Here is a 24757-nt window from a genome sequence, read left to right as displayed (position 1 = left end):
GCCAAAAGCTATCGCCCCATCAGCCTCTTGTCCTCCATCTCGAAGCTATTCGAAAAATTGATACTCAGCCGTCTGCTGGTGTTTTCAAATGACAATAACATCTTTCTCAAAGAGCAATTCGGGTTTAGGAAAACCCACTCTACCATTCACCAACTCGCATCATCAAGCGGAACAAGTCCGTTTCCAATACATTTTTTTTTTTTTTTTTTTTTTTTTTTTTTTTTTTTTTTTTTTTTTTTTAACTCTTTATTTGTTCCAAATTCAAAATAAATTACATTTCATTTTAACCTAGGTGCTCCAGTTACTGCAGTAACGTACCAGCCTTAATTGTTATGATATATATCTAAGTGTTTTTACATTGTTCATGTCTTGGCAATTCAGTATTTTAAACAGGTTTTTTAACCTGCATGTCAGTATAACAATTGATATCTTAAAACTAAAAACTAAAACTAAATCTTATCTAAGTATAAAGGGAATTAATCGTTGCAATTGAGGATTGCAACGATTTTTGCCTGAAATTATCAATTATTTTGTTGGAAATTTGTTCTAAAGTCTCAACATTCGAAATTCTATGTACCAGGGAGGCAACTTCAAAATCATCTTCAGAACTTTGTTCTGAATCCTTTGAAGTGCTTTTTTCCTGGTAAGGCAACAACAAGACCATATTGGCACATCGTAAAGCATGGCCGGTCTAAAAACTTGTTTAAATATTAGAAGTTTATTCGTCAGGCAAAGTTTGGATTTCCTGTTAATAAGAGGATACAAACATTTTATATATTTGTTACATTTGGCTTGAATGCCCTCAATGTGATCTTTAAAAGTTAATTTTTGGTCAAGTATTAATCCAAGATATTTCACTTGGTTTGACCAGGAAATTGGAACTCCGTTCATAGTGACTATGTGACTACTACTAGGTTTCAAAAACGAAGCTCTAGGCTTATGTGGAAATATTATAAGTTGAGTTTTGGAAGCGTTGGGAGAAATCTTCCATTTTTGTAAATAAGAAGAGAAAATATCTAAACTTTTCTGAAGTCTGCTGCAAATAACACGAAGACTTCTTCCTTTAGCGGAAATGCCTGTGTCATCAGCGAACAAAGATTTGTGGCAACCCTGAGGCAAATCAGGGAGGTCCGAAGTGAAAATGTTATACAATATAGGCCCAAGAATGCTACCCTGAGGAACTCCTGCCCTAACAGGTAGTCGATTAGATTTGGAATTTTGATAATTTACTTGAAGAGTTCTGTCAGTTAAATAATTTTGAACTAATTTCATAATATAAAGTGGAAAATTAAACTTTTTCAATTTAGCAATCAAACCTTCATGCCAAACACTGTCGAATGCTTTTTCTATGTCTAGAAGAGCAACTCCAGTTGAGTGGCCTTCAGATTTGTTTGAACGAATTAAATTGTTAACTCTTAAGAGTTGATGAGTAGTTGAATGCCCATGGCGAAATCCAAACTGCTCATCTGCAAAAATTGAGTTCGTATTGATGTGAAGCATCATTCTATTCAAAATTATCTTTTCAAAAAGTTTACTTATTGAAGAAAGCAAACTTATTGGGCGGTAGCTAGAAGCTTCAGCTGGATTTTTATCCGGCTTCAAAATTGGAACAACTTTTGCATTTTTCCATTTATCAGGAAAGTATGCCAAATGGAAACATCTGTTAAATAATTTTACCAAGAAAGACAAGGTACTCTCTGGGAGTTTTTTGATGAGGATATAGAAAATTCCATCATCACCTGGAGCTTTCATATTTTGAAAATTTTTAGTTATAGACCTTACTTCGTCCAAATCAGTCCCCCAGGAATCATCAAAAATATTTTCCCGAGAGAAAATATTCCGAAAATCCCGAGCAACCTGATTCTCAATAGGACTAGTAAGACCCAAACTGAAATTATGGGAACTCTCGAATTGCTTAGCAAGTTTCTGAGCTTTTTCCAAATTTGTGATCAAAATTTTACCACCTTCTTTAAGCGCTGGAATAGGCTTTTGAGGCTTTTTCAAAATTTTTGTGAGTTTCCAAAAGGGTTTGGAACTCGGGTCTAATTTAGAAATATTATTTTCAAAAGTTTTGTTCCTCTGGGCAGAGAATCGCTTTTTAATTTGTTTTTGCAAATCCCGCCAGATAACTTTCATGGCAGGATCGCGTGTTCTTTGATATTGTCTCCTACGGACATTTTTAAGACGGATCAAGAGCTGAAGATCATCGTCTATTATAATTGAATCGAATTTAACCTCGCATTTTGGTACTGAGGCAGCTCTTGCTTCAACTATAGAAGTAGTCAGAGATTCAAGAGCATAATTAATTTCATCTTTGGTTTGCAAAGGAATGTTTGGATCGAAGTTATATTCCATAAATGTTCGATACTGCTCCCAATCAGCTCTATGGTAATTGAAAGTAGAGCTGTTGGGATTACAAATTATTTCTTGGGATATTTCAAAAGTTACTGGAAGGTGATCAGAACCGAAGTCAGCATGGGTAACCAATTGGCTACAAAGTTGACATGAATCAGTTAAGACCAAATCAATAGTGGAGGGATTTCTTATAGAAGAAAAGCATGTTGGGCTGTTTGGATATTGAATAGTGTAATAACCTGCAGAACAATCATCAAACAGAATATTACCATTGGAATTGCTTTGAGCATTATTCCATGAGCGGTGTTTTGCATTAAAATCACCAATAATGAAGAATTTAGACCTATGACGGGTAAGTTTCTGGAGGTCACCCTTGAGAAAATTCTTTTGCTGGCCTACGCATTGGAATGGCAAATAGGCAGCTATAAACGTAAGTTGTCCAAATTTTGTTTCAACAGAAACTCCCAAAGTTTCAAAAACTTTGGTTTCAAATGAAGAAAGAATTTTATGTTTGATTCGTCTATGAATAATGATGGCAACGCCACCACAGGGTCCATCAAGACGATCATTTCTATAAATCAAGTAGTTTGCGTCCTTCTTAACCTTATGGGCAGGTTTAAGGAACGTTTCAGTTATAACGGCAATATGCACGTTATGAACTCTTAAAAAGTTAAATAGCTCGTCTTCATTATCTTTAAGAGATCGAGCATTCCAATTTACAATATTTAATGCTTTAAAATCCATTACTGAATTTTAAAGTCATGACAATATTATTTGCAAATTTTACTCCAGTTTGAATAGCATCAAACATGGAGTTAGATTTAAGCATATCAGAAATCATGTCAATTAATGAATTCTGTAAAAATTCCATTTTGGGGGCAGTAATGCTTCCTAAGTCAAAATTGTCAAAATTTCCGTTAGAACGTTGGTTAGTATTTTGATTTCTACCCGCTGCAATAGCAGCATAGGTAGCTCTATTAACTCGCTGAACATTGTTAGCAGCGAGGGGAGTAGGTACAGATGAAAAATTTGAAGCAGGGGAGATATTTGTACCTACGGGTACGAATGTAGAATTTGTTCCTCGCTGACCGTTGTTAACAGCAGAGGAATTTGTACCTGGTCGGAAACGTGGAGCGTTTCCTACCTGACGGTTAGAACGAGATTGTAGGATCGCTTTGCGAGTCTTACATTCCCAAAAATTGGATTTGTGGTTTTCACCACAATTTGAACATTTAAATTTCTTAGGATCTTCCTTCACAGGACAGTCGTCCTTTGCGTGAGAGGAATCACCACAATTCATGCATTTAGCTGGCATGTAGCAATTTTTAGTTCCGTGACCCCATCCCTGGCACTTACGGCACTGGGTGAGGTTTTGGAAATTTCCTCCAGTCTTCCTGAAGTGTTCCCACTTCACTCGGACATGGAGCATAAGGCTAGCTTTTTCTAAGGCCTTAAGGTTGTTTAGTTCACTAGACTTGAAGTGAACTAAATAAAAATCATTAGAAATCCCGTTGCGCGAATCGCCAGGACGGGATTTCATTTTCATTTTGATTACTTGGAGTGGCACAACTCCAAGTAATTTTGCCAGTTCATCTTTGATCTGATCCAGGGATTCACCACTGGGCAGTCCTTTCATGACAACCTTGAACACACGTTCAGTTTTGGTGTCGTAAGTAAAAAATTTGTGCTTCTTCTCAGTAAGATACTTGAGAAGACATTTGAATCCGTCCAAGGTTTCAGCCAATACACGGCATTCACCCCGACGTCCAATTTGTAGTGAAAACTTAACTTTCACGAAATTCAAAAGTTCCATGCGAAGAGCATGGAAATCGGAAGTGGTTATCACAATAGGGGGAATCTTTTCCTTCTTGGCATTAAGCCGGGAAAGTTTACTAGAATTTTTCTTGGATGATGGATCATTCTCATCATCCGTGAGCAAATCAAACTGATTACTCAAATTAATTTCATCAGAAGGGGCGTCAAGAGTTTGCCCCTTTCTTTTGCGTTTAGGCGCCATGGCGGCAGTAAATTTTTATCCAATTCGACTTCCAAGCAGATTACTATAAGAATCTGAAGGATCGAAGAGGAATTTTCCAAATCGATATCCAAGAAGGATTACCTCGGGTAGGGTCCAAACAAGGATCGAAGAGGAATAAGAGTTGGAACAAGGTAGAAAATTTTTACAGGTTGAGCACTGAAAAGTGCTGTTTAAATTTGTTGTAGCTTTAGGTAGTAGTAACACTTCCTTCAGCAAAAAGCAAATAGATCCGCACGGCAAGAGAGCACGATGCGGACTGTTCCGTTTCCAATACATCTGCCATGGCATTGTTGGACGTGGAGAAGGCGCTCGACAATGTCTAGTGTATAAGCTGCATCGATACAACTTTCCGATCTACCTCGTGAAGATCATCAAAAACTACTTGTCGGGCTGATCATTCCAGGTCTACTTGAACAATGTCCCCTCTGATACGTTCAACGTTGATGCAGGGGTCCCTCAGGGTAGCCTGCTTGGGCCTATCCTATTCAACTTTTTCACGTCAGACGTTCCTCCGGGTGGTGGTATCCAGATGACACCTCCATCATCTATAAGGGTCGAGTGATCCGTGCTCTGGTGAGTAAAATACAATCAGGCCTGGATGTTCTATCCTACTTTTTCAAGAGCTGGAAGATCTTGATAGCACTCCCATTGAATGGTCGAGTGAAGTAGTCTACCTTGGTCTCACCCTCGATAGCAAATTGCTATTTATTCCGATCCCATGTAGACAAGACATCCACCAAGTGTAACATCTTGATCAGGTCGCTCTGTCCTCCGATAAATAGGAAGTCTACCCTGTCCCTCAAAAAACAAGCTTGCTGTCCACAAGCAGACCATTCTGCCGGCTATTGAGTATGGTATGACAATCTGAGTGAGTTGCCACTAAGTCCCACCACATAAAGCTTCAGAGGAGCCAACACAAGATCCTCAAAATGATCTTTAAAGCTGGGTTTAGATTAGGCAAGTCAAATGATCAACTCAGTTGAATTCAGTTGGCTTGAAAAGTTGAGCCTAGTTCAACTTTTTTCAATTAAAGTGAGTTGATCAAGTCAGTTGAATGGTATGGTTTATACGTTCAATTCGCGTTCAAGTCAGTTGAATTCAACTTGTGAGGTTTGGACTGTATCCCACCGGAATCACCCAACCCTTTTGGAGAGCAGGCACAACCTGCCTATTCAACTGCACTGCGACGAAAGAGGACGAACGAGATGCTTGTTGATTGAAGCGTCGTTGGATGGTGAGATTAAAGAGGATGAATAGTTCATCCAGTTGACAGCTCGTCGAAGGGTTCACAAATGGATATTGCACTATGACTGAATGGTAATCCATTCAGTCAATTGTGCACCTCACACAACTGACTTGATCAATTGACTTGCCCTGTCTAAACCCAGCTTAACAGTCCACCGCGAACTCGTAATTCTGAGATTCACCATCTGGCCGGTCTTCAAACACTCGAGGAGCGAAAGACGTCCACACTGGAAAGGTACAAAGTCGCCTGTCACCAGATCAAACCACCAGATCATTCGTGATTTGACAACCTAGGTCAAGTAGTTAGGTAGGTTTCTGTGCTCAAGTAGGTAGGTTATCATTTTTTTTAATTCAAACGAAAACAAGACACCCTTCCTGTAAATTAGCGCTAAACGCAATCATCACACTAGAATAACCAATTAACTAGAACAGTGTTGAAGAGCCAAAGGCCAACCAATTGAAATTTAAAACCAAATGTTGAAACTTAAAAAAACCAGCAAATAAACGTAAATTTTACTACTACTAAAAGAACTTACTTTTGGGTACTTTTTCATTACCGTTTATATCTAGCGTACATAATCATAAGGACCTAACTGCGATGATCACAGTTAAGAAAACAAATTTTCCGAACCCGCATAAACGCGAACCATCACATGACCTTACCGATAATGGTTATAAATTGTTTATAATCCCTGCTAAACTTCAACTGAAATGGTTATGGAACTTTACATGAACGTTTGTGTGATAAAGTTTTAACCTTATGTGTTATGGTTTTTTGGAAGCGGACCTTACAAATAATGGGTTGTTAAGAACCATTACCATTCCGAATTCTTGTTTTCTCCATACATTTTCGGAAAGAGAACTTTATTAGAACGTTTTTACTTATGGTTTGAGAACATTAATGGTTATGGTTATGGTAGTCAGTAAGGTCCATTAATGGTTTTGTATTATCACTCAATTTTACGTGAAATATATCGTAAATTGGTAATCAGTAATTTACAGGCAACCAATTCGCGATATATTCAACATAAAGTTGATCGATGTTACAAAACCATTCATGGACCTTACTGGTTACCATAACCATTACCATTAATGTTCTCAAACCATAAGTTAAAAGGTTTTAGTATAGTTTTCTTTCCGAAAATGTATGGAGAAAACAAGAATTTTGAATGGTAATGGTTCTTAACAACCCATTATTTGTAAAGTCCACTTCCAAAAAACTATAATACTTAAGGTTAAAACTTTATCATTAACCGTTCATGTAAAGTTCCATAACCATTTCAGTTGAAGTTAAGCAGCGATTATAAACAATTTATAACCATTTTAGGTAAGGTCAATTTATGGTTCGCGCTTATGCGGGAAACGGAAAATTTCGTAGGACCGACATCACTCTCTTCCATCTGTTTTGTTTTTATTCAACACAGCTGACGCGTTGACAGAACGAGGGAAAAGCAACTAGTGAAACAAATGCATGAACGAGGGATGCTCCGGCTGCAAAACAATGCTTGGGAATGTGCATGATAGAGGGTGCTAGCATAGAGGTAACTCTAAGACTAGAAGGTCCCGAAGAAACGTGCTCAACTTTTTGGCTCAGCTCTGGTACTCTCTTCGGTCCCAAGCTAATCAATTTACCCCTCGAAACATAGGAATATCCACTAACCCCTCATTTTATCTGTCAAACTTTCATAGCGAATCAAAACAAACATTGTGTAGTACTGGAATTTATACTAGAATGGGGTACGTTAGTCGATTTACTTGGGACCAATAGGCTAGTCAAGTAGTGAGCCAATTTAAAATCGTTAGTTTCGTATTGATTGTTGGTGCTAGTGTGCATGCAAAATACGCTTGACGATATTTTTATGTTATGAGTTATGTCTGTTTGTCTGTGCTTCAACTATCATCAAACAGTGTCGAAAACAAAAAACCTAATCCAACAACAACAAGCTCCGTTTCGCTTGCATCTAACTTTCGACAGTCTGAAATTCCACTCAGTTACCATCTCCTAGTAATCTCCGATTCATTCCCCGAATTCAAAACATGTAAAACATTTCCACTTCAAGCGCCAATCAGTCAATCAACGCCCCCGTTGTCGAAGGTCTTTGTAGTTCTAATCCCTCAGCCGAGTACCTGCCCTCGATAAGGAATTGAATGGCTCTTTCCTATTGAATGTGCAATCCGAAAGCGAAGCAACGCGACCAGTCAACATGCACTATCAGTGTGGTTGTTATCACCGAACGGGCCCGATGCGAGAGCTTTGATTTGCGTCCCAGCTGAAGCTCTTTCGCGCCGATTGCAGAGAGCCTGGCACTGTGTTGTTTGTTTTCTTGTCCACCGAGCTGGTGAGAACTGGCCGCGATGGGCCGAGTCGAAGCGGTAGCCTGCTGCTGGCTGCACGTGGCGGCGACGAATGCGGTGCCGCAGTATTAGCAGGATGATTGATCATTCGAACGTGACCGTTTATAGCGGAACATACTGTCGGTGGTCGTACCGGTCGGTCGGTCGCACGTATGACGGGGGCGTTGTGCCAAAATTCTACCGCAAGCTAATTAGCTGACGTTTGCAGGTAATTTTCTATATGGATACAGGTCCAGCTGGCAATTAGCTATTGTGGGGTCTGATACATTGTTTTCGTTCCAATGAAACCGTGCTGATACAATAATCGAAATCTGTACATCGTCAACATTTCTTAGGTGTACGGATTTTTTCATCGAAGAACCCTCTGGTAAATTCAGAAGGTCTGTTTGAATCAGTTTCAGAGAATTGTTTTTTTTTTCATGGATAGCCTGATGACCACTGACGCATTGGGATGTTTATAACGTTAGTTGTTCGGAAGTTGAGAATTGACGTTTGTAACTGTCGTCTGGAGAAGATGGATTGCCATTGTTGGCCGATAGTAGAAGATGAATGACTGTATTTTGCAATGCGTCTAGGACAAACCGACACGTCGTCATCGTGAAATTTTCCGTTTAATGTGGTATAATATTGCGGCTACTTAGGCTGTGAACCATTTGCCGAATTAAATTTAACTCGTGGTTAAAAGTGACATTTTGAAAGTTATTCTCTGTGTTCTAAAATCTCTGTGCTGTCGATCGACTGGTTTTCGAGAAGAATTCAGCCACGGTTGTCAAAATTTAGCTTCTTGTCTGTCAGAAATAACCACGCTCGGATAGCTTGGGTTAATCGATAACTTTCCATCTGTAAAATTTTAACCAAAAGTTTTTAAAAAAAACTTCAAGGGACAGCCCTATGGGGTTGTACGCAATGGTGACGTAGGATTACGTATTCTTATATAATAAATCTTATTTGTTACCTGTAGCAGGAGCTTGTGTTTTGTGTAGGAATAGGAATTTGAGCGGGGTTCTCTCTGTTTATACCCCAGACAACCAGAATGTACGTATATTCAAAGTTGTTTCTGTGAAATACAAACATATATACAAACAAACAGATCGTATAGATAGCAAAAAAGGGCTTATAGCTACAAAAGTGGAGGCCATATACGTGCAAACGAGTTGATGTGTCATCATATACGATTAAATCTGTAATAACAAACTCAGTTTGAAAAGACGTACGATGTAATATGATTTTATTTGTAATACAGTACGATGGAAAAATGATTCATCGCATATAAGTCGGAAATTTTCATTCTATACGATTTAACTTAAACATAATGCGAAGTTTGTCATACTTATATTCGAAGTTGACATAAACGGTAGTTATTTACGATACTGTCTGTAGATTGTAATACGACTTCTGATTGTCTAGGACGCGCTAGCAATAGATGGCCCACAGTGATTCACGAAGAGCTACTGATTCCGATCAATAGCGGTGCGGCTTCTTCCCCCTTTATGGATGCTCATGTGGACTGCAGCTTGCTGCTAGCAGACAGCCTTTCATTGTGTACTGGAGAACACCAGCACTGACCAAAAGATGATTGAATAAACACAGTTCGGTGAGACCGGATTGAATTCAACTTTGACATCTGTGTTAGGGAAATCGCTTTTCGCAAGCAATTGGTGATAATTTTAATTTTCATACCAACATTGCACATTAGTGCAATATTCAATAGTGACATTTTGAAGAATGATAAAGTCTTAATTTTAACAGAATTGTAGAAAAATCCTATCGATTGGCGCCTTAAAAATTAAAATCCATCATCGCTGGATCGAAATAAGATCACTTTCATGCCGCGACCGACTTTGGTTTTTGAAATTGCACCCTCAATGTTGCCTTAAAGAACATGGTATGTTAGATTTAAACATATCTAGATAGAGCTGGAAATATGCGTAACAGCTTTTGTAAAAAATTCTCGATAATTTTTAAGAATTCAAGGCACGTCCACGCAAATCAACATTACCGTCGGTTTACCCTACCAGATGGTGATGTTGATTTGCGTGGGCGAGCTTTGACTTTCAAGACAACATCGAAAAAAGACATTGTTTATAAAAGCTGCTACGCCCTAATTCGAACTCTATCTTGATATGGGAACTGAGATCCGATTGATGTCCTTGACAAATGTCCAAAAAATACTTTTTTTATAAATTGATGGTGGTTCTGAAAAAGACCGTTTTGTCGTGATGGTTGAGTAATGCTGAGCTATTAGGGTGTTAAACACATTTAAGGCTGGTGAGCTGTATGTTGTTTGGAATGAGGGCAACGCGCTTGGCCTAGCTCACTGCTTGCAGGCAGCCTTTCGTTGTGTACTGGGGAACAATGTTCAACGCCACGCGCCGAAAACACTGCTGTTGCTGATGCCGACGACCGGACACCACCACACACGGCGTAAGAGCTCTATTCCAGGAGACAGTTGTCAAGTGAAGAAGTCTGGACAAGATCACTACAGCAGAAGAGCTGATAAGTGCGTTGAAGGTACACTGTGATCTGGGAGATGTCCCGATGTCAATCGGGATAAGCAAGACGTACGGCGGCATGCAAACGGCGAACTGAAACCGATCAGCGGTTGAGCGTAGCCTTGATAGCTAACTGCTTGCGGGGAGCCTTTCGTTGTGTACTGGAGAACACCACGCGGTGATCGAATAAACATCGTTTGGTGAGACAGGATGGAATTCAACTTTGAAATCTGTGTTAGGGAAATCGCTTTTTGCAGGCAATTGGTGATAATTTTAATTATCATAGCAACAATTGCACATTCATACAATTTTCAATAGTGACATTTGAAAATTGATAAAGTCTTTAATTTATCAGATGCGTAGAAATATTTCTGATTCATTGGTGATAAAATTATTGAAATTGGTCCATAGGTAGCTGAGTTATTAACGTTTAAAATCTTTCATAATTTTGTTACATGTTCCATTTTTGTTTTCACAAAGTGTACCCGCATATAGAAATCACAGACGTAGTCCTACGTCAAAAACAAGGTCAAAGGTTAAATTGGCTCACTACTTGACTAGCCTATTGGTCCCAAGCAAATCGACTAACGTACCCCATTCTAGTCAAAATTCTAGTACTAGACTATGTTTGTTTTGATTCGCTATGAAATTTTGACAGATAAAATGAGGGGTTCGTGGATTTTTATAGGTTTCGAGGGGTGCATCGATTAGCTTGGGACCGAAGAAAGTACTAGAGCTGAGCCAAACAGTTGAGCACGTTTCTTCGGGACCTTCTGGTCTTAGTATTACCAACAATCAATACGAAACTAACGATTTTAAATTGGCTCACCACTTTAGTAGCCTATTGGTCCCAAGCAAACGATTAACGTACCCTATTCAAGTTGAAATTCTATTACTACACTATGTTTGTTTTGATTCGCTATGAAAGTTTGACAGATAACATCAGGGGTGTGTGGATTCATGCAGAACATGCAGGGGTGAGTGAAATAGCTTGGGACTGCTTGGGACCGTTGTTCTGGTACTGAGTGAGCCAAAAATAATAATGATTTTCTTCGGGACCCAGTGGTCTTAGAGTTACCTCTATGGTATTACCTCTATGATAACAACTTGACAACAAGGCATGACTTCCAAGCAGATGTGATCTTTCTAGAGAATCCAATAATCTCGCGAATGATGACCGCCGTCGACGAGAATCTCCTATTTGCCCTGTTCGTCTACTGACTCTACCGTATGCGTGATAATGTTTGCATCATCGTACAAATAAGGTTCCCGTTTCACCTGTGCCTTAAGGCCCAAGCGCAATGACAGCGGAAGCGGAACGGCAATGGCAGCGGAAAAGCCCAATCTGAGTAAGCCAACTTGTCGGATTGAAAACTTGTTGGAACCAAATCGACTTCGGTTAGGCATCTTGAAGTCATTTGTGACAACTGTCAAACTTTCCGTTTCCGTTCCGCTTTCGTCCACATTGCGTTTGGGCCTTTAGTTTTATTTGCATGCACGTAACCTATAGCTCATACCGTAGTAGGCTGTGTATAAAAGAAAATGATTTACTTAGTTTGACAGTTGCACCATGACGAAGTGGCAGAGTATTCGTGATTTGTCCCACGCGCAAATGTCGCAAAAAGACATTTCAATCGCCGTGGGAGTGTCCCGGTGGACCGCCAAGAGGGTTTCAGACCGAGAAAAGAAAGGACAGCTATCCGCGAAGGTGGCCACAGGTCGTCCGAGGTCAGCTCGGGTTCCGAGGGTTATCGCTGCTATCAAAAGGAAGATTCGCGTGAATCCAGTGCGTTCAATAAGGAAAATGGCAAAGGAACACGGGATCAGTGACTTTACGGCACGGAAGATCGTAAAGGAAGATGGCGGGGCGAAGTCGAGGGCACGGAAAAGACTCACATGATTACCTCACATCCGGGAGCTACGAGTCGAACGATGCAAGAAAATCTTGAACTTCTTGAGCATGTTTACCGTCGGTCCCGTATCAAATTCCAGAACCGACCAGTATATTAGTTCTCTTCCGGTAAAAGACGTGGCCGACGGTCACAAGAACGTGTATCTGACCAAGCATCCTACTAACGTTATGGTGTTTGAATTGGTGGCTTCCGATGGCAAAAAAATGGAAACAGTGTTCATTCCAAAAGTATGTAAGTAAGTATGATCTTCAGTGGATCAAAGAACAGTACGGTCCAAAGCCAAATGTTGAATTTCAACAAGATGGGGAGAGTGTTCACTCGGCTGTCGACAAAAGCAGGCCACTCTCGATGCGTGCTACGCGATCGTCTGTTTTCTCGGCAGCAACCATTGTGTGGTCCTCCTCATTGTTCTTCATCAGCAGTTCTTTCGGTCGATGCGTCGTCGACTTTGGAAAGCAACCGTTTCGTGATGAGTGTGTGAGTGCTGACCACGTTTTGCGTCCATTGCTGCAATGGACGCGCTCTGACCCTCGTTGGCGTACAACAATTTGCCATACAATGAAACCACTGGAAGCGGCTCCAGTTCTGATGGAGGAGGCTTTTTGGATAGCGGAAGATAAAGTGTTTATTGTGTTGTACCTTTTGACTATAGTTTTAAGATGTATTGTATAGTGACCAAGAATCCTCGGCTCTGTAAAGTTAATTCGGTTGAGCCTTATCAAATAAATTAATAAACAAAAAAAACAAGATGGGGCATCGTGCCACACCTCGAACCGCACTCAGAAGTGGTTGCAGGAACATCTTCCGTTCTGGGTGAAGGATATGTGGCCGCCATCCAGCCCCGATCTTAATCGGCTGGATTACTCAATATGGCGTGTCATGAAGGCCAAGGCCTGTTCTAAATGCCACCCGAGTACAGCAAGCCTCAGACAAACATTGACCCGTACCTGGAGATAAATGGATCCAGACTACATTATTAGAACCTGCCGTGCATTCCGGAAGCGTGTGGAGGCCGTAATTGCAGCAAGTGGAAACTCGATCGATGATTAACATAGTTTAAGACTCTGAGAAACATCCCCCCTTTGAAAAAATAAAAAAAAACTAGAAAACGAAATTTTTGAGAATTTTTTTTAAATTTTGACATTAATCAATGGTGCTAACATTATAACGCATACGGTAAATACGAGAGAAATAAATGTTGGTTGATAGAACACTTTGAAATATGCAATTTTAACATTCATATGTATTGAAATTAATGACAGATACTTAAGGCCCAAACGCAATGTGGGTGGAAGCGGAACGGAAACGGAAAGTTTGACAGTTGTCACAAATGACATCAAGATGCCTAACCGAAGTCGATTTGGTTCTAACTAGTTTTCAATCCGACAAGTAGGCTTACTCAGATCGGGCTTTTCCGCTTCCGCTGTCATCGCACTTGGACCTTTAGGCCTATTCTGCGCGGCGTGAGCGGTGAGTAGACTCGCTGTTATTAGTGAAGTGACAATTGGGTTCTTTAATGTTGAAAAATATATCAGTTACTTCATTTCTGAGCACAACGATATTTTTTTTCGATCGCATTTAAGATGTAAAACAAAATAATTACTTCACTGTTTGACACAAACTTAACAAAATGACAGTTAGCTACCATACAAAGTACCACCGAGGGGCGCTAAGGTGGGGATTTTTTTCTAATGTAATCACACTTATTTAAAATCGTTCAGTGCTCCAAAATTGATGAAATCTAAGATTTCCGTTCCATGTGTAATGAGGATTACGAATGTACAATTACCACTAAAGAACCCAAATGTCCCCTCGGGTGAGGTGATCCATTTGATTTGCACAAAGACTCACCTCACTCGAGGTAACAATTGTCACTTCACCATCACTTCACTGTCACCCCATCACACACTAAATTGGTTGCGAAAGGTCGCTTGCTGTGTTTCAGAGATTTTAATTTTGATTATCTATGTTTTGACTCACTGTGCATTGTTAGACATCTGTACAAGGGGCAATCAACTCTGCACACTGTGCCAAAATACAGCATAACACACTGTTCGGCACATTAAGGCACACTTTGATAAGTAGGACACAAACAATATAATATAAAACGGCATCACTGTTGAGTGTTGACATTTTGCCAACCGTTTCTAAGGTTTAGTACTCGGGTCAATACTTTGTTTACTCACCAATGAAATGTCATACATAAAACTGGTGATACAATGATTCAATCAAGAAAATGTAAACGACAAACGGATACCCACCGGTGCTGGGAATCATTCGAAAAATTCTGTAAGTATTGTCTGAATTTTGAATTTCTTCGAACGTAGCAAAACTAAGTCCGTCTCTGCCGAATCACAGTAAAAATCACAGTGGATCGTGAAATCATCTAGAACAGCTTCTATCAGGGCCTCACTTCCTTCGAGTTTATCCATGTACACCATGGAAGGTCCAGAGCGTCAGAGACAGCTGAAACGGGTTTCCTCTAGAGACGATTCGTTTTACATTGAGGATGAAATTATTGTGAAAAATGCCCGACGGTTGCCTTTGATGATAAATTCGAACGGCCACACCAATAATTTGATCAATATCAAGCAAATGGATCCCAACTATACAACGGGGATGGCAGAATACCTACACTATCCTGTAATTCGTATTCCTACGAAGGTCGGATTTAATTGTGGAACGATGAGCATCGAGCTTGATGAATCTTCATATTCAGTATTGGAAAAGTTTACCAAAATGCACTACACGCTATTTCAAAACTACCTAAATTTTGGTAGAATCCACCCAGATCGGTCAAAACTGAACCTACCCAAAAATGGGTAAACTGTGTTGGGAGTGACAAGTTGACAAGCTGACAAATGAACAACGTCGATCGGATTCATGTCAATGTTCTTCATTTATCAACTTGTCACTTCAAACACAGTTTACCCATTTTTCGGTAGGTTCAGTTTTGACCGATCTGGGTGGATTCTACCCAAATTTGGGTAGTTTTGAAATAGCGTGTACGACTCGCGTACTTTTTCCTTGATGAACTTCGTGAAATATCGTGAACTTTTTTCAACGCTGCTCACATTCTAGCCCACATGCTGTCCCACTGGAGGCTTTATTCCAGAATACACTTCTTAATTCTGAACATAACATTTCAAGACCAACAATTGAAAAGGCCTCAACTCCATTTTGTAAACAAACCTTGTAAGGCCATTTTGCCGAGAACCGAAGTCCGCCAACGCAAACCAACAAAACGAACTGGTAGGGGAAAATCTGTTCTACTCGATTGTGTTTTAGGTTTGCGAATGTAGGCTTCGGATCGCGAGAAAATGGCCTTACAAGATTTGTTTATAAAATGGAGTTGAGGCCGTTTAAATTGTTGATTTTGATTTGATACTGTCGTGTGTATCCATTGGATACTATCCAATCTCGAAGCGTATGACGAAGGATCAGAGCAGGATCTTCTGCGAGAGTTGAGGTACATCAACAATTTTGTTATGCAGTCCCGAGTATCTTCGGGACGGAAATTTTCACATTTTCTCCTGCGTTTTTCCTCGGATATTCTTGTCAGTCATTAGTCATTGGTGTGGACTTTGATAGGACACCGTTTGAAAAATTCATGTAAATTTCTGCGAGATATAGCGCACATAAAATTAACGCTAGATTTGGCATAAATTTACACGATATTTCGTGTAGATTTAAGCGCAATATCGCTTAAATTAACAATATTTTATGCAAGCTTGTAAACGATTTCGTTGTTTATGATAACTGTAGCTCAAAATTAGACGAGGGGAGATTTTACGCGATATTTAAAACTCAGAATTTTTTTCTGTGGACAACCACCGGACTTTATAGCGATGTCCATAGAATATTGAAAGGTGTATTTTTAATGCTATACACTGAACCAAAACATCCGCAATACTTCGAATGATTATTGCATTGCTCGAGCCCTTTAACAATATGCATTCGAATTTCGGATGATTTTCTTATGGTTGAATTCGTCGTCAGATGATGAACATCCATATGACTGTCATCCAAATACAGGATGATTTTCGTTTGAAAATTAGCTATAAAACATACGGCACTCAGATGACAAACATTTAAGAATAGTGTGACATGCAAGTGGTTTTAATTAGATTTATAATTTGATTATGTACAATTCCATACTGAATAGCCATAATAAGCCATTCCATCATGGATACAAAAAAAAATCGTGGTGGAGAAAACCTCCTCCACCACGGATTAGCCAAACATTGGTTTTCATCCTTTACCTTTGTTCGTAACAGCTCTGATAGCGATGCATATGCCCACCTCGTTTGTCAGCTCAGATCAGCAAATGACGTTCGATAGAATTATTTACATCATCGTTTTGAATGATTTGCGTTATGGGGCTGAACCAATACCATATGCATTTCCATTTAGTATGACAGTAATTCTGCAGAGAGCATTACGCATTTCAACTGAAGGCCCTATCCCTTCTCATAACAAGTTTCATCAAGTATTCGAGAGGAAAATCATCTGATTTCAAAACAATCGTCATCCGGTTGCAGCTATCATTCGAAAAAGCGATTTCGGTCTTTTGTTTTGAATGGTCTGAGGTTTCATTCGATCAGAGGATGATGTTTGTGTACAGTGTATGCTCTTGAATCACGAATTGCCAACGGTTGTCATCGGTGTGGAGCTGACTGAATTGGGCGGAATCTTCTCGAGTTCTATACAGATCTACAGACGCCGGATAAAGCGCTTCCGCTGAAGTCTACGGTGGCTCAGAATCCTATTTTCAAAGCAATCAGCGATACGATAGGCATGGGTTATATCTTTGAGTCGATCAGATGATTTAAAACTGGTTCGACGATGTTGCTCCTAGCGTGGGATTGAACTATGCTTGAACACCGTATTGGTTTGATGGTTTGCAGTTCCTCTTCCACCTCCCGACCCGCTAGCGCTCTAATGAGAATGTCTGCCATGATCTATCAGAGAAATTGAGAATGTAAACAAAACTTACAAAAGTCATAACTTTCAGGGTTGCCAAACACCTTGATAAGCATACTTTGATTGTCCTTGATAGGTACGTTCGGCAAAGCGCTTGGCACAACTAATAACTCGGCCCGAAATAAGGTGTGCACCTTGAATCTGTATTTAAACTGCTATAAACTTTCAGTTCATTTTAAATTAGAAAAAATATCAATTACTAGAATTTGCATCCCCTTGAATTTAAATCAGAGCGGTAGGGTACTACCTATTTGTAAGCCTACCTGCTAACCAAAATAACACACATCAGAAGAAGTACGAACTGAAGATGATATTTGCGCACTCGGAGAATTGTATGCCGAATGTACGCATAAGATCTACTGATCTGAATTTGAATCAGCATATTTTGACATAGATTAAATCACTTCGATATCCCCTTTCGCTAACCTGTGTGATTCGACACCCCCTCAATAACTGCACATTCATGCAGCGCCCTTTATGGAGCAGCGTGGTACGCCAAATTCACAGCACAAACAACCTACCTCTTTCCTAGCGACGGCGATTGAGGGGCGTAAATAATCGGACTCGTCGGTGTGACCGGACTGCTCTTCTGCTGAAACGGGTGATAGCCATTTCCCTCTGGGCCACCGATCATGATCGGTGGTAGCTTGTCAAACGGATTTCCCAGCAGTTTCTGATCATCTCGACCATCCGGCGATTCGACGTCCACCACCGGGATGGTAAAGCTTTTCTTGCTCATCACTTCTTGCTCGGTACGTCAACTTTTCTTATTTTCGTTAATGACTCACTTTCAAATTTCCGAATTTTACACCACCAAACATTCGACTTTGATCAACGTGCGCGGATTAGTGCGACATTTCCCAAATTGCCAATCACGTTCCCCGATAATTCCTGTCAATCTCACTGATAATGTGCAATGCTCAACCGACCGATCTGCAGTAGAATATTTTTGTTTTATGTTGTTCGATTGAAAACCAATTCCGTTCGTTCGCGTCTACCGTGCGTGCAAGACTAATCCCAAACTCGTCAGCTATCGCCCGGCATGGCTAGGCTGTGTCTCCGACAGGCAGCGATGATGGTTGTTTAACAGCTCCCCTCGACAAAGCCTCAATCATCCCCACCTCTTCTCTCTTCCACGATTCACGATCGGCTATTGGAGCGTTATCAGCTCAGCTCAACCGGCAATTCAGAGGCAATTTTCCGCCTTTGCCTTCCCTCACCCTCTGGCCCCAGGTTCGTCATCGTTCTGCCCAGCTATTTGTCGTGGTTGTCGTCGTAGCTCGAGCGGTACTTCGTTTTGAAGACGTCACCATAAGTCGGGCTCTGGACTTTATCATCTGACAAGGTTTGTTTTCCCTGCCTTAATGATTGCAATTTATTTACGTAAAAAGAGGGGACGGAATTTTTCCAATCGCCACGAATGCGCTATGCCTAATTTGTCGCTATCGATCCTTATTGGGGGCTATTTGCAGTTAGGCTTGTTCACTAGCTCCACCAGCTCAACCAACTAGCAGGAATTTCGGTCGTTCCTGCCACCTCCGTCTGTTACCGTATTGACCGAGATATGGGATTAATCTCGGCCTCTTAGATGAAAGTAGCAGTATCTCCAATAATCGAGAACTGTCTTGGCCACGTCCTTGCAACTGTTGGGGATGGGAAGGATTTTTAGTTGGACACTTACTTAAGAGAGCTGCAGAGAACTCTACGACCGCTCATAAGTGTCACAGAAGTTTGGAGGTTTCTTAGAGGCGAGGGTAAGGCCATACGTTCGGTAAACGTTGCTGGCAGATTTACGATAGCAGTGGTTATGTTATATTTATGTGTCAAAATAAAGTAAATGTGTATGTATGAGTGTTTTAATAAATAAAAATGGATAGCTTTCACCAGTTTTGTGATGTTGAGAGTTGCCTCTTGCTCTATTTTAATTAATTTATGGTAAATTCATGGGATTCCATTGGGTTGGGTTTCCAGCCAGTTTCAAAATTTTCCAGATTTAGCAGACCTTTCTTCGTCATTGGCGATTCTTGATAACTTTCTGTGTAAAATCGTACTAAACTCCAACCGAAACTACCCGAAACACGGAAAAACGGAACAAAATCAATATATTTGACAAGCAAAAGAAAAAACCACGTCAGTCTATGAACACCGCACACTTCGATCTCTGGCTTTTCAGTTCTAGAAATCATTAGAAATGTGGTGTTTACATCTAAGTTTTTGTGTTAGCGCTAGTGTACTAGCACTGTACTAAAAAGTAGCCAGCATAATGTAAACGGATCGACAGCATCTACCAGCATGAGATATGAGGAACAACTTCCCGTGCTTTTTGCTGAAGGAAGTATTACTGCTCTTATAGTAAATTGCTTGGAAATCGATTTAGAGAAACTTTCTTCTACCGTCATGGCGCAATTATTTGAGCAATCAATTTGATATGCTGTGGATGATGAGCATGATCCATCATCCAGGCGAAATTCCACAAAACTTTCCCGGCTTAATGCCAAGAAGAAAAAGGTCCCCCCTATTGTGATAACCACTTCTGATTTCCATGCTCTTCGTACGGAGCTTTTGTAAATTTCAAGTTTTCACTACGGAGTGAATGCCGTGTATTGGCTGAAACCTTGCACGGATTCAAACTTCTTTTCAAGTATCTTAACAAAGGTCAGTAAAGGGGATTACTGAGAAGCAACACAATGTTTTCACTTACGGTGAATCCCTGGATCAGATCAAAGAAGAATTGACAAAATTACTTGCAGTTGAGCCAGTCTAAGTAATCAAAATGAAAATTAAATCCCGTTCTGAGGATTCACGCAACGCAATTACTAATTATTTCTATTTAGTTCACTTCAGGTTCTAGTGAACTAAACAACCTTAAGGCCTTAGAAAAAGCTAGCCTTATGCTCCATGTCCGGAGCTCCAAAATGGTGAGTTGACAACCTGGAAGGAGCGGAATACCTAGCTCTGGTCCTCACAAGTTCCTAATTCACGCCTCCCCGAGTCATATGATAACAAAAGACTACCAACTGAAACATGGACACAGCTGGGTGGCGTAGCCTGGGCAATGTTGCCAGTCCGGCAATAGCAAAGTGAAGAGGTGCGACGCGAACATTGGCGCGGTAACCATAGTACGGTGAGAGAGGAAATGCTTCATCAAACCCGAGCGTCCTGTTCACCATGGAGGTGCGGCTCAAAACAGGGTCTATTCTCCATTTTAAGACGCGGCTGATCACCGTCCTAGTGCCATCATCCATTCCACCATTCGCTGCCAGACTGTTGAGCAGTTCAGTCGATTTTTATTCTCTCTCGTTTCGTTCGTTCGTTCGTTCGCAAATCGAATTAGCTCCGCGTTGTGTAGTGACGCTCTCGCTGACCCAGCCATGGGTAGGAAATCGCGCGGTGCGACCACCGAGCCAGCCCAGAAGAAGCAGAAGAAAACCCCATTGCCCGTCCCGACGGGCGTTGCGGACTCGCATCCGGGGCCTCCCGGAACTAAACGACCCAGACCTGAAGACAGCAGCGCCACCGCATCGGCAGCAAAAAAGCTGCTGAGCAACAATCCGTTCTCCGCCCTGCAGAACGGAGCCCAGCCGCAGTCGGACCCTGAGACGGTGCCGAAAAAAGTGAAGTTGCCACCCTTCTATGTGAAGGGCTTCCCTCCCGGGCTATGGGAGCAGCTGGATTACTACATTAAGGAGGGCCTTCGTTGCACCATTCAACGATGCACGGAAGGCTACAACTGATGGTCCCGGCCGAAAAACACTACAACTCAGTCCAGGCCCTCTTGGACAGGATGAAGCTGGAGTACTTCTCCCACGACGTCGAGGCCACCAAGCCGCTGAAAGTGGTGCTGCGCGGGCTCCACGATATAGACTCCACCACCTTAATGAATGATATTAAGGTGAACGGCCTCAAGCCGGTCGAAATCCACAAGATGACCCGCAGCAAGGCCATCAAGTATCGTGACCAGCTCTACCTGGTCCATCTGGAGAAGAACTCCACAACCGTGAAGGATCTCCAGACGACACGCACACTGTTCCACATCGTAGTGAAGTGGGAGCGGTATAAGCCGACCCATCTTGGCGTCACTCAGTGCTCGAACTGCCTATTGTTCGGGCACGGAACTGCCGCATGGCCAGCCGCTGCATCAAATGCGGCAAAAACCACAAGATCGACGACTGCGACAGCATCGAGGAAGGCGCTCCCACATGCGCCAACTGCGGTGCCGCCCACAAGGCCACGAGTAAGGCCTGTCCGAAGCGGGCCGAATACGCCGAGATCCGGAAGAAGGCCTCATTCAACAACCAGCCCGGTCGCAAGAAGGTTCCGGAAAACAACGCATAGAACTTTCCTCCGTTATCACCGGTCCAACCACGGCCAATTCCAGTGTTGCCGCCGCTCCCGCTCAACCAACAGTTGGCTGCTGCCCAGTCGGCTGCCGCTGCAGTACCCGGTCAAGCCTCCGGGCCATCGACGGAGCCCCTGCTCCGGGATTGGCCGGTACAACCGGCGAAGCTACAGACGATTCTCCGCTGTCAGCGGATGAGATCGTCACACTGTTGGCCCAGGCCATCATCATCAAGCGCACCTGCGCTACAAGAACACAACAGCTCCAAGCTATCATCTCCTTCGTCGCTAATTATGGACCGTGAACCCATAAAGATCGCCAACTGGAACGCTCGCTCCGTAGGGGCGAAAAACATTGAGCTTGCAGACTTCCTCCGCAAGCACGACATCGACGTGGGCCTTCTCACCGAGACCTACCTCAAGACCGGTGACAGCTTCTGGCTGCCCGGCCACAGCATTGTCCGGCTTGATCGCACCAGCTCCAGGGGGGGCGGTGTCGCGGTCATCATCAAGAAAGGCACCAAGTACTGCACCCTACCCCACTACCGCACTTCCATCATCGAGGCCGTCGGCGTAGAGGTGGAAACATCGACCGGAAACGTCCGGTTCATCGCCGCCTACTGCTCCCGGCAATGTACCGTTAGCAATGGTACACCACAGCAGTTCAAGAACGACCTTGCCATCATAACCCGCATCAATGCCCGCTTCGTAATCGGAGGGGACCTGAACGCCCGGCACGAGGCCTGGTGGAACTACCAGCAGAACCAGAACGGCCGCCTACTATACGACCATTCCCAGCATGGTCTCTATTCCGTCTGGTTTCCGCACGAACCAACATTCACATCACCGGCGGCAACCCATCGACGCTGGACCTGTTCTTGGCAAACACCGGATTAGCCAAGCCGGTTGGCGTCAACGACCTGAGTTCGGACCACCAACCGGTGCTGACCGAGCTGGGATGCAACGTGGCCCCTGCACCGTGCCTGCGGAAGGACTACCATCGAGTCAACTGGGTCCAGTTTCGGCGCGTGGTCGACCGCCACATCGACGACAACCCACCGCTCGACACAGTGGAGGACATCGACCAGACCCTGGAGGGTCTCCATCAAGCCATATACGTGGCTTCCTGTAAGGGGTAAGTTTCAAGCAATTGATTCCCACACCAAACTCTTGATTCGGCTCAGAAATGTTCGTAGACGCCAGTTTCAGCGGACTGGGGATCTGCAGCGTAAATACGAAATGGTCGATCTGAATCGGCAGATCGCTTCCAGAATGGTCTCAATCCGGAACGAGAGTTTCGGGCGGCTCGTTCAGAACCTGGACGACCGTTCCAGACCATTCTGGAAGGTTGCCAAGGTGCTGAAGTCTCACCCCAAGCCCATTCCACCACTTAGAGTCAATGACGAACGGCTAATCACCAACGAAGAGAAGGCCAATGCGATTGGGGAGCACATTGCCCAGTCGCATTTGCTTGGCTCCAAAATCCCAAGTCCACTTGAGAACCAGGTTGCGCAGTGCGTCCAGACGTTAGATGCCTCCCCTTGTGCCGTCCCTCCAGAAGAACGGATTACAGAGGAACAAATTTACTCAGCGCTGAAATACAGTAAGAACATGAAGGCTCCCGGGTTTGACGGAATATTCAACCTAGAGTTGAAAAATCTCAGCCCGAGGGTGCACTCGCTGCTGGCTGTCATCCTCAACAGATGCTTGGAGCTGCACTACTTTCCAAGCATCTGGAAGGTGGCAAAAATCATCCCGATCCGCAAACCTGGGAAAGACCCTTCACTACCGTCAAGCTTCAGACCGATTAGCCCGCTCTCAGCGCTGAGCAAGCTGTTCGAAAAATTGATCCTCAGCCGACTGAACAAGTTTGTGGAGGAACATGACATTCTTCTTCCGGAACAGTTCGGGTTCCGTAAGGGGCATTCCACCAATCATCGGCTAGTGCGGGTGATGAATAACATCCGAAGTAACAAAGCTGTATCCAAGTCCACAGCCATGGCCTTGTTAGACGTCGAAAAGGCGTTTGACAATGTCTGTAACTGTAACTACCTTGTAACTCCAACTTTCCACCATGTGAAAATCACCCGTAACTACCACCAGCAAAGGTCATTCAGGGTGTCGTTGAATAGTTCCCTTTCGGGACAATTTCCGATCCCAGCAGGTGTTCCGCAAGGGAGTCTGCTGGGACCACTGCTTTACAGCATCTACACGTCGGCCATCCCTCCTCTAGGAGACGGTTGCGTGTTCTTCCTGTTCGCAGATGACACCGCGATAGCCGTCAAGGGTAGGATGCCTCGTGAAATTACGAACAAGCTCCAACGATGCCTTGACACCTTTACTGATTATGCCACCACGTGGAAAATCAAAATCAACGCCTCGAAAACCCAAGCGATCATGTTCCTTCACAGACAATCGCCAAAACTTAAACCGTCTCCCTCCTGTACCGTAATAATGGATGATACAAGGGTCGAGTGGTCCACTGATGTTACTTATCTCGGGATGTTGTTCGATGAGAAGCTCCTGTTCCGCTCGCACATAGAGAAAACCCTAGTTAAGTGCTCCGCCTTGGTTAGGTGTTTGTATCCGCTCATTTGCCACAGATCCCGCCTCTCAAGGCAAAACAAACTAGCTGTCTACAAACAGATCATAGCCCCCGCGATCTTCTATGAACGCTCAGGTAGGATGGGAGGCAATGTTTAGACCGGCAATCGGGCCAAACAGCCTGCATGCCGTATCGAATGACAACGACCAACGATGCGTGAACTTTGCAGCCTCTCGGGGTTTGGTAGTCCGAAGTACACTGGAGTCGCTTTTTACGCGGTTTTTTTTTACACGGTTTTTTTTTACGCGGTTTTTTTTTACGCGGATTTCGGAATTTACGCGGTTTTTTTTTACGCGGATTCCGGAATTTACGCGGTTTTTTTTTACGCGGATTTTGGTTTTTTTTTACGCGGATTTCAGAATTTACGCGGTATATCGCTTTTTACGCGGTTTTTTCTTAAACGGTTTTTTTTTACTCGGTTTTTTTTTACGCG

At 42.6% G+C, this 24757-nt stretch overlaps 1 protein-coding gene across 4 annotated transcripts in view; it reads right to left on the bottom strand.

The window, feature by feature from the left end:
- Positions 1-24757, bottom strand: part of LOC135710134 (G protein-activated inward rectifier potassium channel 3-like) — a 66516-nt gene that overhangs the window by 5672 nt on the left and 36087 nt on the right. The window contains exon 1 of one of the 4 annotated variants that reach the window (XR_010518397.1): positions 17903-18382. The exons of 1 other annotated variant lie outside the window; for it this stretch is intronic. Coding sequence is in view for 1 of the 3 variants with exons in the window: in XM_065232630.1 (XP_065088702.1) it covers positions 17903-18120 (218 nt within the window). In the remaining 2 variants the exon portion in view is untranslated. Of the gene's footprint in view, positions 1-7119; positions 7124-17902; positions 18385-24757 lie in introns of those variants that run through there. 2 more of the 4 variants (XM_065232630.1, XM_065232632.1) reach the window with 2 other exon arrangements.

This window comes from Ochlerotatus camptorhynchus, unplaced genomic scaffold, assembly GCF_037179485.1.
Source record: "Ochlerotatus camptorhynchus isolate MF236.1 unplaced genomic scaffold, CSIRO-AGI_Acam_v1.1 ptg000370l, whole genome shotgun sequence".
NCBI lineage: Eukaryota > Metazoa > Arthropoda > Insecta > Diptera > Culicidae > Ochlerotatus > Ochlerotatus camptorhynchus.
Note: the sequence above shows the minus strand (reverse complement) of the source record. Positions and strands in the feature narration are given on the sequence as shown.